Below are 15,384 nucleotides of genomic sequence, written 5' to 3'. Positions count from 1 at the left end.
GAGGCGAGGCGTGGAGCACACGATGACACGGGGCCAAGAGCCCAAGAGGCAAGAGCTGAGAGTCTATTATTTGTACAGGGGCCTAAACGCAAAAATTCCCTTCCCTTCCTTCGCGTCCCATCTGCTCTCCGCCTGCCTCTCCGCAAGGGCGCAAAGCCGCAAACCCCTCGTCCCCCCAGAAACCCTAGCCCTCGCGCGCCCGCTTCGTGGACTCCCCCGCCGCGCTCACCGCCCCCTCGACGCCGCCATGGGCTCCGGTAAGCACGTATCCTCCGATTAGCGCACCTAGGTTTTTCCTGCTCTCGATTAGGAAGGGGTTTCTCTGATCGTTGGTGCGCGTGGTGGTGATTGATTAGATGCGGACATGGAGGACTACGGGTTCGAGTACTCGGACGAGGAGCCGGAGGAGCAGGATGTCGACATCGAGAACCAGTACTACAACTCCAAAGGTTCGCTCTTCCTCTCCTCCCCCGTCTTGCGAATCGGGTGGTTCTAAGAAACGAGCGCGGCCGGATTATCTGCTAGTCGTGTTGTTGTTGTTGCGCATACGCATACGCATTTTCCGATGGTACTCATAGGGTTCTCATTTGAGTTCTGACGGATGGATGTCACTTTGCTGTGCTTGCCAATTTAGCTGCGACTCTTTTCCTTGGTTAGTGAGGATTAAGGTGAGGAGGTTGGAGACATATTTACAATGTCATTGGTCGTGGAGAATAGACAAGTTAAATTGATCGAGAAGGACATCAGTGTGTTGTTCAGTTTTCGCATTTGTTCTTGTTTTCTTTGTATGGTGGATGGAAGTTTCACAACTGTGACAAGGAGGCGTTGCCTATGTGCCAGATAGCTGAGCAACTCTTGCTTGCTGTTAGACCTGCTGTCTCCTCTGTAATTGACAATCAAAGTTCGGTTCACGCAGAATTTTTCTTTACATCTGCAGAAAGGTAATGCACAGGAATAGCAGTTACCAAATAGGCAAATATGTAACATCTGTTCTACGTGTTACCAAAAATCAGTGTCTCCCATTATCTGGGCAGCTGGCCTAGCACCTAGTCAGCAATAGGTGGGCATAGGTGGCCGCTTAGAAGGGATGGAGGGATTGGCTAGGCAGCTAGGAGGGGTGGTGTCGCCTAGTACCCGAGCAGGCTTGGCGGCTGCGTAAGTGAACACTGCTAAAAGTCAAATAATTTTTTTATACATATGTATGATAATGTGGCTTCATGGAAATTTTTCAGTGTTAAAACACCAAAATATTTTTTCAGTGCTTTAGAGGTTAGTCTCAGTCAGCATTTTTCGCATGCTTCATGTCTTATCTCTTTTTTTAAACACCTTTCCTACATTGTGTGACAGGAAGTTCACTGTTTTTAATTGATCAGTTAATTCGTCTACTATATAGAACATTCTAGAATAGAAAATGTGAGAGATAAATAATTCAGTTCCTCTTTAATGTTGAAAGTCGTTCTTCTCTCTTCAATTTAGGCAAGGATTCGGACTTGCCCCTTTTCTGATTCAACAAGGATTAATATGTGACTGTAGCCTTCAATGCAAACGACGTGCAACTAATCTCACCAGTTATTTCTATATAAAAGATTTCTCTGTCAGCATATAGCTCTGCCATTCCTTAGATATGTGTTTTCCACTGTGTCACATCGCTGTAAACATCATTTTTTCTAGGTGATACCCAGGACACATCTCAATTTCAGCTGAACCCAATGAGGGCAGCTTGGCTTATAGCCGCTTGATTGAAATGGTAAAGGTAAAGTCTCACGGTTACAAAGGATGGCAGCTGCTTATATAGAGCAGGGTCTCTACTAGCATAAAGCAAAGAGCTTCTTGGGAGCCAAGACATCTCATGATCAACTTGAGAGCCAAGGCACCCCTACTGATAAAGTAAAAAGTGCATAAAGTAAGATACAAGTGTTAGCTTAACACTAACACTAGGTTTATTAATCATAAATGTACACTATGCGGAGATTGAAGAAGTCAGATCCCTATGTTTTCTACAGTTTCTTGTAACCAATAGATCCAGCTGAATTCCACCGACATGTACCGCGTGGCGTCGTTGACCAGGAACAGGAAGAAGCGCCTGCCGCCGGGAGTTGCCGGCGCGATCGGCCCGCAGAGGTCGCCGTGGATGAGCTCCAGCGGATCCTGCGCGCGGTACTGGGCTTCACTCGGGAACGGGGCTCGGCGGTGCTTGGTGATGACGCACGTGTCGCAGAACTGGCCGACGTGGCTGATCACCGGCAGCCCACGCGCCATGTCGTCCTTGGACAGCTGTCGGAGTGCGTCGAAGTCCTCGGCCGTACCGCTCGTGCCAGCGCCAAGCTTCATCGTCCTTGCGCGCGGCGAGACAGAGCGGCGAGGCCGTCTTGATGTGGAGGATGTAGAGCCTGTTGGCGCAGCGGCGGACCTTGACGAGCAGCCGCTTGTGCTGATCCCAGATCCTGAGGACTCCGTGATCAATCACCACCTTGGATCCTCCATCTAGCTGGCCGAGGCTCATGATCGGGTTGCGAAGGGCGGGGATGTAGTACACACCGTGGAGCACTCGGTGCTCGCCGTTCTTCGCCTCGAAGATGATGGAGCCAACGTCGTGGATCTCCACCTTTGACTCGTCGCCGAATCTCACCGTGCCTCTGGCCGTCGTGTCCAGGTCGGTGAAGAGCTCGCGGCGACCAGTCATATGGTGGGTTGTGCTGCTATCGAGGTACCAGCCGTCGAGCTTGTCGCCGACGCCGGAGCCGATGTCGAGGAAGGCGCTGGCTTTCAGCTCGTGGAGGTCGAGGTCGGCGTTCTTGGCGTAGAAGGATGAAGCAGGAACCTTGCCGCTGTACGCCTCCGCGTCCATCTCCACGAACCCATGCGCGAGGAACAGAGCATGGTCGTCCTCTGCTTCCGCCACGTTCGCCGCGCTGCCACGATCTCGACCACGATCACGCCGGGGATGGGGGCAATCGCGTGCCCAGTGGCCGGCACCGTTGCAATTGAGGCAGGTGTCGTTGCGGTTCGCCCTGCGTTCACCGCCGGTGGCGCCTACCTTGTCCCCTCCACCGCGATCCGCGCCGCCACGGTCTCCGTCACGGTCACCGCCTTTGGGCTTGTTCTTCTTGCCTCCGCGGGGACGTCGACGGCGATCCTTGGATGGTCCGGCTCCCTCCCCCTCCTTCTCGAAGGCCCGCTACTGCTCGGCGGTGTAGAGAAGCTTGCCGTCGGCGGCCTCCGACTCCGGCGCGCGCTCGCGGTCCTGGGCCGCCTTGAGCCGGCCGGTCACGTCCTCGATGGTGAGCTGCCCGAAGTCGAGTAGCGTCTCAATGGAGAGAACAAGCTGCTCGTACTTCTTGGGCACACACTGGAGAAATTTCTCCACGGCGCGCTCTTCGTCGAGGTTGGTGTCGCTGTTGATGGCCATCTGCTCCATCAGGTTTGTCAGGCTAGGGTTATTAAAACGATAAAACGACGAAACGAATAGAGGGTAGATTTTAACGAAACGATGGACGTTTTATCGTTTAAACGGACGTTTAAACGTTTAAACGTCGATTTCACAAGAACGTTTTCTCGTGAAAACGTCGTTTTCACGACGTTTAAACGTCGTTTTAATAACCAGGTGTCAGGTGAAGAGCAAAGTCCTCAATTTGCTCACCGGGCTGAAAGGCGAGGCTTTCCCACTCGCCGCGGAGCCGCTGCAGCGTGGCGCGACGGACGCGCTCACCATCGAGACGCCTGGTGGCGATCGCCTCCCAGACCGCAGCGCACAAGGCCTCCAAGGCCCGACGATCATCATCGTAGACGCCGCCGCCGTAGGCGACGGCCTCCCAGAGTCAGCGCGCCTGAAGCTTCACCTTCATGAGAAGGCTCCACTCGTGGTAGTTGGCGCGGGTGAGCATGGGCCACCCGTCGCCGATGTCGCGGTAGACCTGCACCACCGGCGACCGACCACGTCGCCTGTGGCGCCGCTCTGGGGACGGAGAGAATTGTCGACGACGCTCCGGCGTGTGGAAGCGCTCCGACCCATCGACCGCCGGCTTGCCATCCTCGATCTCCTGGCGCAAGGCCGCGGCTGCGGTGGCTTTAGCCGCCTCTGCTGCCTGCGCGGCCTTCGCGGCCGCTGCTTCTGCGGCGGCAAGACGGGCCTCCCGAGCCTGGTCTTCACCGTGGCCGGATCCGGAAACGTCCTTGCCCTTCGCTGCTGCTGCGGCGGCGGCGGCGCGCTTGCTGGAGGTGGACATGGCTGTGGCGGCGGCTGAGGGGAAGGGTGTCTAACCTAGGCTCTAGATGCCAATTGATACCCAGGACACATCTCAATTTCAGCTGATCCCAACGAGGGCAGCTTGGCTTATAGCTGCTTGATTGAAATGGTAAAGGTAAAGTCTCACGGTTACAAAGGATGGCAGCTGCTTATATAGAGCAGGGCCTCTACTAGCATAAAGCAAAGAGCTTCTTGGGAGCCAAGACATCTCATGATCAACTTGAGAGCCAAGGCACCCCTACTGATAAAGTAAAAAGTGCATAAAGTAAGATACAAGTGCTAGCTTAACACTAACACTAGGTTTATTAATCATAAATGTACACTATGCGGAGATTGAAGAAGTCAGATCCCTATGTTTTCTACAGTTTCTTGTAACCAATAGATCCAGCTGAATTCCTTCAATTTTTATAACATAAACATTCTTTAGATTTCTGTCAATCATTTCTTTTTATTGAGACACTTATTTGATTGGTTTTATCTGTATGTTTTCTATGAGCCCAATAAGTCTCTTACATCTATAGTAGCACTCAAAAGTCAAAAGTTAGGTACTTGTGTGTCCTGCCTGTTTTTGGTTTATGGAACAGTAGCTAGATGGAATCAGACCAAGGCGTATATAGATTGAGTACTTAAAGGACAACAAAATTGTAAATTCTATTTTTTTAAACGAGATTTTTTTTGTAAAGGACAATAAAATTGTAAATTCTATTACTACCTTTCTGCAGGTATGGTTGAGACAGACCCAGAGGGTGCACTTGCTGGTTTTGATCAAGTAGTCAAAATGGAGCCAGAAAAGGCTGAATGGTAAATTTTAACTCAACCTTTTCAACATTCATTATTCTGATTCATTTGCTTTTGCTGTTTCTGTTGCAATATGAACGCTAAAGCATATTGACCATCTTGGTGAATACTGATTAAGCCCAACCTAAATAGGTTCTAACCTAACTGTTATCATTAAGATTTAGGAATCTCAAATGTTCACATACAGATATGTTTTGGATACTTACATATGCAAACTTCTGCTCACTAAAATTCTCTTTACTTAGGGCCTGTGCCTAACTGAAGTTTAGGATCTAAGGGGAGCCATAGAATATTTATGTCATATGCTCTTTACCAGGATGTTTCCAATATATCTTATGGGCCAAATTAATATTTAGCAATACAGAGTGCTACCTGTTCCTACCTCATGATTTTAGTGTCTGTTGCCGATTTTTCATGATGAAGAATGTAAATCTCATAGACATGTATGGTAACCTGAATGGCGCAAGCTGATATTTGGCTGTGCACATGTTACTACGAGAATAAAAATTTTACTAGGCTGGATGGACTGATGAACCAGATACATGGTCAGGACTTATAAAACAGGGTGTAAACCTTCCTTTAACTCACGTTTATATTCGTTGTAGAGGATTTGGGTTAGTTGTGGGTCATTTTTTTTATATCAGTTTGAGCTGCCTCAATCTCAAGCTGTTTAACTTTGGTTGCATGAAAAATATCTCCATAGTGAGAAAGAAAAAAAGGGGAGAAAAAGAAACGCTGAAACGTAGAAACTGACTTGACATCGCTTAGGTGCCAGTGGAACTCTGGTAATGAATGGTTTTTATAGTTATCTGGTTGGCGAAATATCTTCTTAGTTGCTTATTGATCTACTGCCTGAAAGTTTCCCTGTTTCAGCATGTTCCACGCCGATAGCGGGTAAATCTTGGTCAAAACATGATTCATGAAGTGTTGCACCTTGTTCTAAATTTCTAGTGAAGTTAGAAAGTCGATTCTTTGTGAAATTAATTGTATTTATTGTTATTCTACCGTCATTTTTATCCTTGCCTTATTCTTTACTCTGTAACTTTGTCTTTGTAGGGGATTTAAAGCTCTTAAGCAAACTGTCAAGCTTTACTATAAGCTGGGGAAATACAAAGAAATGATGGATGCCTACAGGGAGATGTTAACATACATAAAGTCTGCTGTGACCCGAAACTACAGTGAGAAATGTATAAACAACATAATGGATTTTGTTTCTGGATCTGCTAGTCAGAACTTTTCTCTTTTACAAGAGTTCTACCAGACAACACTGAAAGCTCTTGAAGAAGCAAAAAATGAGGTTGGATTTATTGCATTAAGTGGATTAAGATTTTATGTGCTGAATGGTTCTTTATAGTTTTTATTGTTTGTGGTGCAGAGATTATGGTTCAAGACAAACCTGAAGCTTTGCAAAATTTGGTTTGATATGGGGGAGTATGGCCGCATGAGCAAGGTCCTTGGATCAGTTCTTTAGTCATACACTTCATTGTAATAATTGCAATCCTTATTATTAAATTATCCATGCTATCTTACTGGCAGATACTGAAGGAGCTGCATAAATCTTGTCAAAGGGAAGATGGTTCTGATGACCAAAAGAAAGGCACACAGCTTTTGGAAGTCTATGCTATTGAAATCCAAATGTACACCGAAACAAAGAATAATAAAAAGCTTAAGGTAAATGTTTGCATATTTGCAAGTGTTTCTTTGGGTTATGGCTTACTATTGTCTAATATTTTATCTTAAATTATTGTTGTGTGATGCTGTGTTTCTGAAAATTGTTATTCTATTATTCTCCATTTTGTCGTGGCTTCTAATTTCTTTATCTTGTGTTTGTCTCCTGTAAAGCAAATAATTTTAGAGTTGTTGGATGTTATGCACTTGCATACTGACTTATATTTTATCACCACAAAAGGATTCTTCACTCTGAGCTTAAGGGATATATCCTAGTGCATTAGTGCTGTAATAACTTGTAAGAATAGCCGTTATCATGCTGATTTAATGCTTATGCTTTTTGAAATTGGATGGAACACTAATTTTTATCTCTAATTCTTGGAGGCTTAGCTGAAATTGGATTGAATACCTAACTTTTATCTCAATCTATGGGACAATGTTTAGCTATTGTAATAGTAATATGTTATGCACACCAGCACATTCATTAGATAAAACAGTTTCTCTTCTTTTCCGCTTTTGTAGCCTTAAACCCTCAAGACTGATACGTCAGTTTTGCACCCTTTTGCTTTTTCTTGTCCAATGCCATTTATTTGCTTAGTACGTGAATCGGGTGCAAGGATCCTGCTTTAGATTGCTGTTTCCTTGAAATGGATTATCTGAATTCTAAAGTGAATCTTTGCTGCAGGAATTGTATCAGAGGGCTCTTTCAATCAAATCAGCAATACCTCATCCAAGAATCATGGGTATAATTCGTGAATGTGGTGGTAAGATGCACATGGCTGAGAGGCAGTGGGCAGAAGCTGCGACTGATTTCTTTGAAGCTTTCAAGAACTACGATGAAGCAGGCAATCCGCGGAGAATTCAATGCCTCAAGTACTTATTCAAACCTATGCACTTCTCTCCTAGGCTTGTACCTTAAGTTCATCAGTAGATACATTTGAGACATACTGTGATGCATATGATTTTTTTAGATATCTCGTCCTTGCCAATATGTTGATGGAATCTGAAGTGAATCCCTTTGATGGACAAGAGGCCAAGCCGTAAGACATCCGATGATCCCTGCATAAATCTTGTTCCCTGATTTTCCTACCACCCTGAAAACTCAAAATGTTTGCAGGTACAAAAATGATCCTGAAATCCTTGCAATGACAAACTTGATTGCAGCGTACCAGAAGAATGACATCATGGAATTTGAAAAGATCCTAAAGGTGTGCCTTTATGCCTAGGTGCTCAGTTTTTTATTCTCTAAATGTTTTCAGCTCTTCATTTTCAGTACACTTGTCAATGAATTTTGGCAGAGTAATAGAAGGACAATAATGGATGATCCTTTCATCCGTAACTATATTGAGGACCTGTTGAAGAACATCAGAACTCAAGTCCTGCTCAAGCTTATTAAGCCATATACACGGATCAGGATACCATTCATTTCACAGGTAAATTTTTACTCTGTTGCATGCCCGTGATATTCTTTGTGAAAAGAAAGGGAAGTGAGTTACACATTTTACTGGTTGGTTTTTACTTTACTCTTATCATATAAATTGGAAGAAAAAATTTTTTTGCTCCAGCAAAAGTTGTGGGCTTGATTAGTATTTGCTATTTTGGATATCAAAATCTGCTCAAGATCAAGCTTTGATGTCTTTTTACAGTGTTGAACAGCAGCAATTATTTTATTACCATAAACATATAGGAAACATTGTTTTCGAGTCGTCGCCTAGGCGACAAGGCGTGGTGGAGGGCCTGGGCGTCGGGGTCGCCACGACCTCAGCATGTATGGCGTCCGCCTAACCGAATTAGGCGTCGTGTAGGCGTAGATAGGCATTGGGCGGACGCCTGCAGCTGCGCCGCAGACGCCGAGTGAATCGCGGGGCAAGGGCGCGAAAAGGACCGCTGCCTCGCGCGAAATCGAACGCACGCCTGCGCGAAAAGCAATAGGCGCGGGAAATCGACCGCGCGTCTGCCCAAATACGCTCCTCGCGCAGGAAATCGACCGCGCGAGGCATTTACCGTGAGTGCGGGCGAGGGGAGAGGAAGATAGCAGGCGGCGGGCGAACCACGAGCTCTGCTTGCGGCTTGGCTGCTCCTCTGCTCGAGTCCACCAGCCGGCCGCCCATGCCGCGGAGCGGGCCCTGTGTTAGAAGCTCAATTCTAACTCTCATTGAGCTGAGAGGATGACAATGAACTTGGGGCAATTTTCTGGTTTTCTCATATTCACAAACTCAAAGCCATGCTCTCCACGGGAGAGGTGGGTACATATTTATAGGCAGCCAGGTGCAGGCAGCCAAGGCACATGCCAAACTAGTCTAAGATGCTAGTCTAAAAGCTAAAACTAACCAGTCAAATATGCTGTCCTCTAAGATGCTGTCCTAGGGGCAGCAAGACCACTACGTGCTGCAGTAAGGAAAGATGCTGCAGCAGCCCCACAAAGACCACCAGACCACCAGTACAGACTGTCCCTCAAGGACCATGTGCTGCAGCAAAGAGATGCTGCAGTGGTACAATGCTGACTAACCAGCAAAGACTTATCCATCACCCTGCAGCACCTGCTCTGCCTCGAGTCTGCGCCCCCATCGGCCGTCGGCAGCTGCGCCCGGCTGTTGTCTGCGCCTCCGTCGGCTACTTCCCCTTCCGCCTGGTATGCCTCCCGCCTCCTCTGCAGCGCTGCTTCCCTCCTCTTCCTCTGCTTCCCTTCTCTTCCCTGTTTCTTTCCCTCTTCCTTCCCTCATTAAGTTATATTATGTTATTAGAGACTAATTGTTGCTATTGAGTGATGAGAGATTTCAGATTTGCTATTTTGCTACTTTATGTTGTGCACTAGCACTCTGGTGGCATTATTTAGTATGGTATTACATGCTAAGACTTGGCAATATTAAGGTGTGATATGCTTCTGAATTTTAGTAGCATTATATATTAAGATGATCATATGGCGCCTAGAATGTGTGTATGGCGTCGCCTAGGCGTCCGCCATAAACGCCTAGGCATTGTGAAGGGAGTCGGGCGCCGCGCGTCGCCGCAACGCCTCAAAAACAATGTTAGGAACTAAATTTACAGTGTGTTGATCTTTCATGACACCAATAATCTTTTCATGATCTGCATTTAGGAACTCAATGTCCCCGAAAAGGATGTCGAGCAGCTGTTGGTATCCCTGATTCTGGACAACCGGATCCAGGGCCACATAGATCAGGTGAACAAGCTGCTAGAACGTGGAGACAGGTGTGTAATCCCAACTTATCACCCTCCTGTTGCTGTATTACTATGTTTTGTGCGGTCAGGTTGAGATGGTGAGTTTTTGGCTGCTTTGCAGGTCCAAGGGGATGAGGAAGTACAATGCCATAGACAAGTGGAATAGCCAGCTTAAGTCAATATACCAAACGGTGTCCAACAGAGTTGGGTGAGACGGCTTCTGGCAGTCGCACGCTTTGCACTTATGAGATATGTTGATAGCCTGTTTTGGGATCTGAGGGCAAATGCATATTGTTTTGTGACGCTTGAGGTAGAATGTTGGATCTGGCTGATGCGAAACACCGATGTAATGTAGAGCTTGAACTGAACCCAGTGTTGACATTACTGTGGTCCAAGCCAATTGCCAGGGGAAAAACATGTAACTACATCCATCTGGTTGCCTTACAACTTTTTTGTGCTTACTGCCTAAGAATCCTTTACATGGCTGAACCAGCTGGGAGGCAGCTGCCCTTGAACAATGCTGTTTGAGCACGTTTGATCTCAGGGTTGAGGGCGTCACTGACGTAGCGAGGTTTGGCATAGGGGGTCCGATGCTGGGCTCGTTATGTACAAAAAGAGTTGGCCGTTTCAGGTAAAATCCATGGAATGGCTCAAATTGTGATTGATGTCCGAGTATCTAAAAACAGCGGAAAAGTCTACTACACGCCAATGAAGCAAAGATAGTTCAGCCCAATGACCCTCGTCCATGTACCAATGGCCGCCCAATCCAGTAGTTTTCCCCCTTTATTATTATTGTTATTATTACTCCGTCCATGTACCAATGTAAGACTTACCCCTCAAAGAAAAAACCAATGTTAGACTATAAAAGGGAAAAAAGATCAAACTATTCTTCTTTTTTTGACGAAGAGTAGGTCAAATATATACATCTTTTGTGTATGTAAAAGTTACATTAATATATTTGTATTTAGAATACCTTTATGATAATATTGATTTATAGCAATTATAATAACTATTTGCTCAGAGAGTTTAATGTTCAAGATCTATTTTATAAGACTTACCCCTATCCAAATACACATTAAACTAATAGACTATGATTTTTGTCCCTCTGTCCAGTGTTTTTATACTCAATTTAACCTCTGTCCAGTGTTTTTATACTCAATTTAACATTCTGTAAAAAAAACTAACTCGACATTTGAAAGGTTTGGTTCAACATTTTGCAAGATTAGTGCAATTGCTGAACTTAGCACATTAAATTTTTAATTTTTAAAAAATAAGGAAACATGTTCGTATTTCGGAGAGCCCCCTTTACACTGATTAAAGAATTGGACATAAGGCGTAAAGTATGGGCCGTAATAGTACATGAATCCTCAAAGTTCTAAACCGAGGCCTGATATCCGACCAGTGCCCCTGGTTTAACCCACAAGTGACGAACATGTACTGTACATGGCTATGAACGCCTCAACGCACTCGCCATGTTTAAAAAACGGCTTGAGTGTCAGAAGCAGCCCAATTACCGACACCATGTTTATCATCAGGAACAGGATCTGATCACCTGCGTTTTGCATTAGCCAAGCAAGAATACGCAGTCAGTCTTTCTCTTAGTGAAATACATGCTTAGGCATAGCTGTGAAAAAAAGAATACGCTGGCAGTAATTTGTTAGGTTTTGATTAAGTGCCTGCTACCATCCTACAAGCAATACATGGCATATCCATCACAAGTAACTTTTTCATACTTGGTAAGGCCTCCTCCAACGGGCTAGTTTAGAGCTGGCTTTGACTGACGTGGCAGAGAGAAATAGCAAGATTCCATTCGCTAGCGGCAGTTCCATCGCTAGGCGAGAACGTTTCACCCTCACACGCACGGAATTCGAGATACTGCTGCTCCTGCGCTGGCATGCGAAATCGCTGGTGCTGGCGGTAACTGATGGAGGAGGCCTAAGAACAGTCCAGTCATGTGCTTCTGAGCCCACGAAAACCTATGCAAAACAAAAGGCAAGAAAAGAAGCTAAGCAATTCGGGAAAAAAAAAAGGAAACCCTGCTCATTTTTGTCCTTGGATTACACAATTGCCTGGCTTCGGACAATCACGCGAGGGGATATTCCGCGGCCTGTTGTTGCATGGGCGCCTAGCCGTTTAGGCCCTGATCTTTACTCGTAAACTCGTAAACGCAAACAAAAAAACATCACATCGAATGTTGGGACACATGCATGGAGTATTCCCTCCATACTCAAAAAACCTGACATTTAGGATAAGATTTGAGTCAAACCTTGAGAATATAAATCATGAATAACTCTCAAGTTGTTGAGTTTGAAAATATAAAAATTATATGAATAGATTTGTTTTGAAAAATACTTTTATAAAAATATACATATATCACTTTTTGATAAATATTTTTAGAGGAATAAGAAGTCAAAGTTGTGTTTTGGAGACCGTGTCGCTGTCCTAAACGTCAAATTTTTTGGATATGGAGAGAGTACTAAATGAAGTCTATTTATAAAACTTTTTGTATGGATGGGCTGTAAATCACGAGACGAATCTAATGAGCCTACTTAATCTATAATTTGCAACATTGATGCTACAGTAACCATCCTCTAATTATGAACTAATTATAGATTAATTAGCATCATTAGATTTGTCTCGTGATTTACAATCCATCTATGCAAAAAGTTTTATAAATAGACTTCATTTAGTACTTTAAATTAGCAAGATTCCAAAGCAAAATTTTTACATGTAATGAACTAAACATAGTTCCCACCCCATAAACCCGTAAACACAAAAAAAACGTCACATCGAATGTTTCAACACATGCATAGAGTACTAAATGAAGTCTATTTACAAAACTTTTTGCATGAATGGGCTGTAAATCGCGAGGCGAATCTAATGAGCCTACTTAATCCATGATTTGCAACAGTGATGCTACAGCAATCATTCGCTAATTATTGATTAATCATGGATTAATTAGCATCATTAGATTCGTCTCGCGATTTACAACCTATTTGTGCAAAAAGTTTTATAAATAGACTTCATTTAGTACTTCAAATTAGTAAGATTCTATCGAAATTTTTTTTTGCGTTCGAACTAAACAAGCCTTTGTGGGATGCATGGTGTGTCAACTTTGACTAGTGGCCGTTTACACGAGTAATAAAGCTCCAGTTCCTTGTTTTTTTAAGCCTCGAGTAACGTGTGCTGCTAACTTTGACTCGAGCATGAGTCAACCAGTCAAACCAACCGCAAGTCGCCCCCGCCGTCCGTATACGTCGCCGGCAATGTGAGAACCGCCCAATTTGCACTCGGTTTAGGTTAAAATTATTAATTAATTTATTAAGATGAGAATTAATACATGTCCGTCTCTCGACACGCCATGTGGTAATCCACATCTTAGAGGCACTTAATCAACACAATTCATCTGAAACGATCGCAAATCCGGTAGTCCCGGTATGTGTTCCAATATACACTTAGGATTCAGCATATGCACATACCATTTACAATCGGATACATCACCACAGAACCACAAAGAGCAGTTTTATATTACCAAAATTCAACATAGATTTAATATAGGAGGATTCAACTAACTTCCATTACAAGTCTTGGGCTCACGAAAGCCATATTAAACAGGACTTAGAATTTATTATATTTACATGCTCTCACGAAGTTCGGTTACGATAAAAACCTACTAAAGTAATGATGCCTTGCTCAAGGACATCATCACAGCCACCATGACCTACTCCTCCTCCGCGTTTGGATCAGCGGGATAAAAGTGACCGAACACCACTTCCGGTTCACCTGCAACTAGGTTTAGAAAGCAACCTGAGTTCAAAAGATACTCGCAAGACTTACGCGATTAAATAAGCAAGGATTATGCAAGGCTCAATTGAAAGCTTTAGAGTTAAGTAATTATTGCATAGCAAGAGCTTTTTAAACTATCACATAGCAAGATTAATTATTCTTGCCCAAACCCCAAAGGTTTTAGTTGATTAAGAACATAATATATGAATGATCATAAAAGTGGCAAAAACCACTCCAACATATCCGAAACTCTCTACGAGAAATTCGACGAACCAAGAGCTTGCTCATATCCGAGAGCGCGGCAATTCGAATTGATTAAAACCTTGCAAGGGTGTACTACTTTACCCACATGACGCGAGGACCATGCGACTCACCCAACCGATCACGCCGGACAAGGGGGTACTCACGTCAACCATTCCCAACAAGGCTCGATCATTGAACTTCACACCTAGCTTATGCGTGGAGTAACTTAGGTCCACCGGGGACACCCCTAAGCCTCCATGCATAGCCCTTGGCCACGTATCTAGGACTGCACATCAATGATCAAGTCAAAGAAGGTAATTGGCTCATCCGTACCATTATATTTGATATGTGGTAGCACGAAAAGTTGCTCAAAGTCGATGGCATCCACAGACGGTCCTTAAACGATCCAAGCGGACTATGTCCATGTGACAACATTCTCTAGGCCCTACCATTCCGCTCGAATCTCGGTACTACCAAACCCTTACAACCAAGCCGAACCAGTGCAACAAGGATAACCGGCAAGTGTGATACTCCAAAACATTCTTTCCTAGCAACCGATATAAGTATTCTAAGCAGAGCTAAGCATCTAGTCAAGTTAAGTAATTAACTGACTAACAAGTGACAAGTGACATGGATAACAATTCAAGGAAGCGTAATGCAAGAGAGTAAGTACCAAAATGCAATACATACATACTATATAACCCCATATTACCCGGTGATGCAACTAACTAACTCAGATTAAATAGGAGTAAGGAATCATACTTAGCTGCTTGCCTTGGTTAACTTCGGGCTCGACCACGAACGGGACTCCGGGCTCAGGCTCAACAAACTCGACGGGCTCCACGGGTTCGACCTCCGACGGTTCGGTCACTATAATGCATGAATGCGATGCAAGAATTAAGAAATGAACTTACACCACAAGCATAAATCACCTTTTAAATTGAGCATGCGGAGGACATCACAAGGAACTCATGAAAATTGGTTTTGCAGCAAAAGCATTTTCCTATAACTAATCATAATTATATTAATTTACAACTACTCAAAACAAGGTAAATCAAAAAAAGGCATGCAAACATAACCAAACAAATCCATAAAAATTATCATAGCTACTAGGAAAGAGTACAAAGGTAACAAAACTAGTTTCACCCTTTTATCACTTTCCAGCAAAAAGTTCAAAATTAAACCATTTTCGGACAGAACAAACGAAAACACACTAAAACCCTAACAAACCGCAAGGGAACATACAAAACAATATTTTTCCTGAGTAGATCTCAGCGATACAAACCCAACAAAATAAGTTTCGTATTTTTCCGAGGTCGGTACGATTTTCTACGCATTTTTCAAGTTTGAAGACATATAAAACATAATAAAACCCTAGCAAAATGCTAGGTGCACCCACAGCCGGTCGGCCCTGAGGCCGACAAGTGGGGCCCAGGGCACGCGCGGCCCCGGCGACGGCAAGC

The 15,384-nt window shown here is 44.5% G+C and overlaps 1 protein-coding gene across 2 annotated transcripts; it reads left to right on the top strand.

Moving 5' to 3' along the window:
- Nucleotides 1-62: 62 nt before the first annotated feature.
- On the top strand, nucleotides 63-10,400 carry LOC120706557 (COP9 signalosome complex subunit 2). Of its 2 annotated transcripts, XM_039991236.1 has the most exons (12): nucleotides 63-257; nucleotides 357-449; nucleotides 4,969-5,047; nucleotides 6,101-6,341; nucleotides 6,420-6,494; nucleotides 6,581-6,715; nucleotides 7,398-7,585; nucleotides 7,684-7,752; nucleotides 7,830-7,920; nucleotides 8,011-8,145; nucleotides 9,810-9,922; nucleotides 10,014-10,400. In XM_039991236.1, the coding sequence occupies exons 1-12, from the start codon at nucleotides 248-250 to the stop codon at nucleotides 10,102-10,104; spliced, it is 1,320 nt and encodes a 439-aa protein (XP_039847170.1). In that variant the 5' UTR covers nucleotides 63-247; the 3' UTR covers nucleotides 10,105-10,400. The 2 variants fall into 2 exon arrangements, with proteins under 2 accessions (XP_039847170.1, XP_039847172.1); XM_039991238.1 differs by lacking the exons at nucleotides 9,810-9,922; nucleotides 10,014-10,400 and adding an exon at nucleotides 9,250-9,453 and having other exon boundaries at nucleotides 85-257.
- The last annotated feature ends 4,984 nt before the right edge of the window (nucleotides 10,401-15,384 follow it).

Source organism: Panicum virgatum, chromosome 5K (assembly GCF_016808335.1).
Source record: "Panicum virgatum strain AP13 chromosome 5K, P.virgatum_v5, whole genome shotgun sequence".
In the NCBI taxonomy this organism is placed as follows: Eukaryota; Viridiplantae; Streptophyta; class Magnoliopsida; order Poales; family Poaceae; genus Panicum; species Panicum virgatum.
The sequence above is the reverse complement of the archived record's forward strand: the minus strand, read 5'-3'. Positions and strand labels throughout refer to the sequence as shown.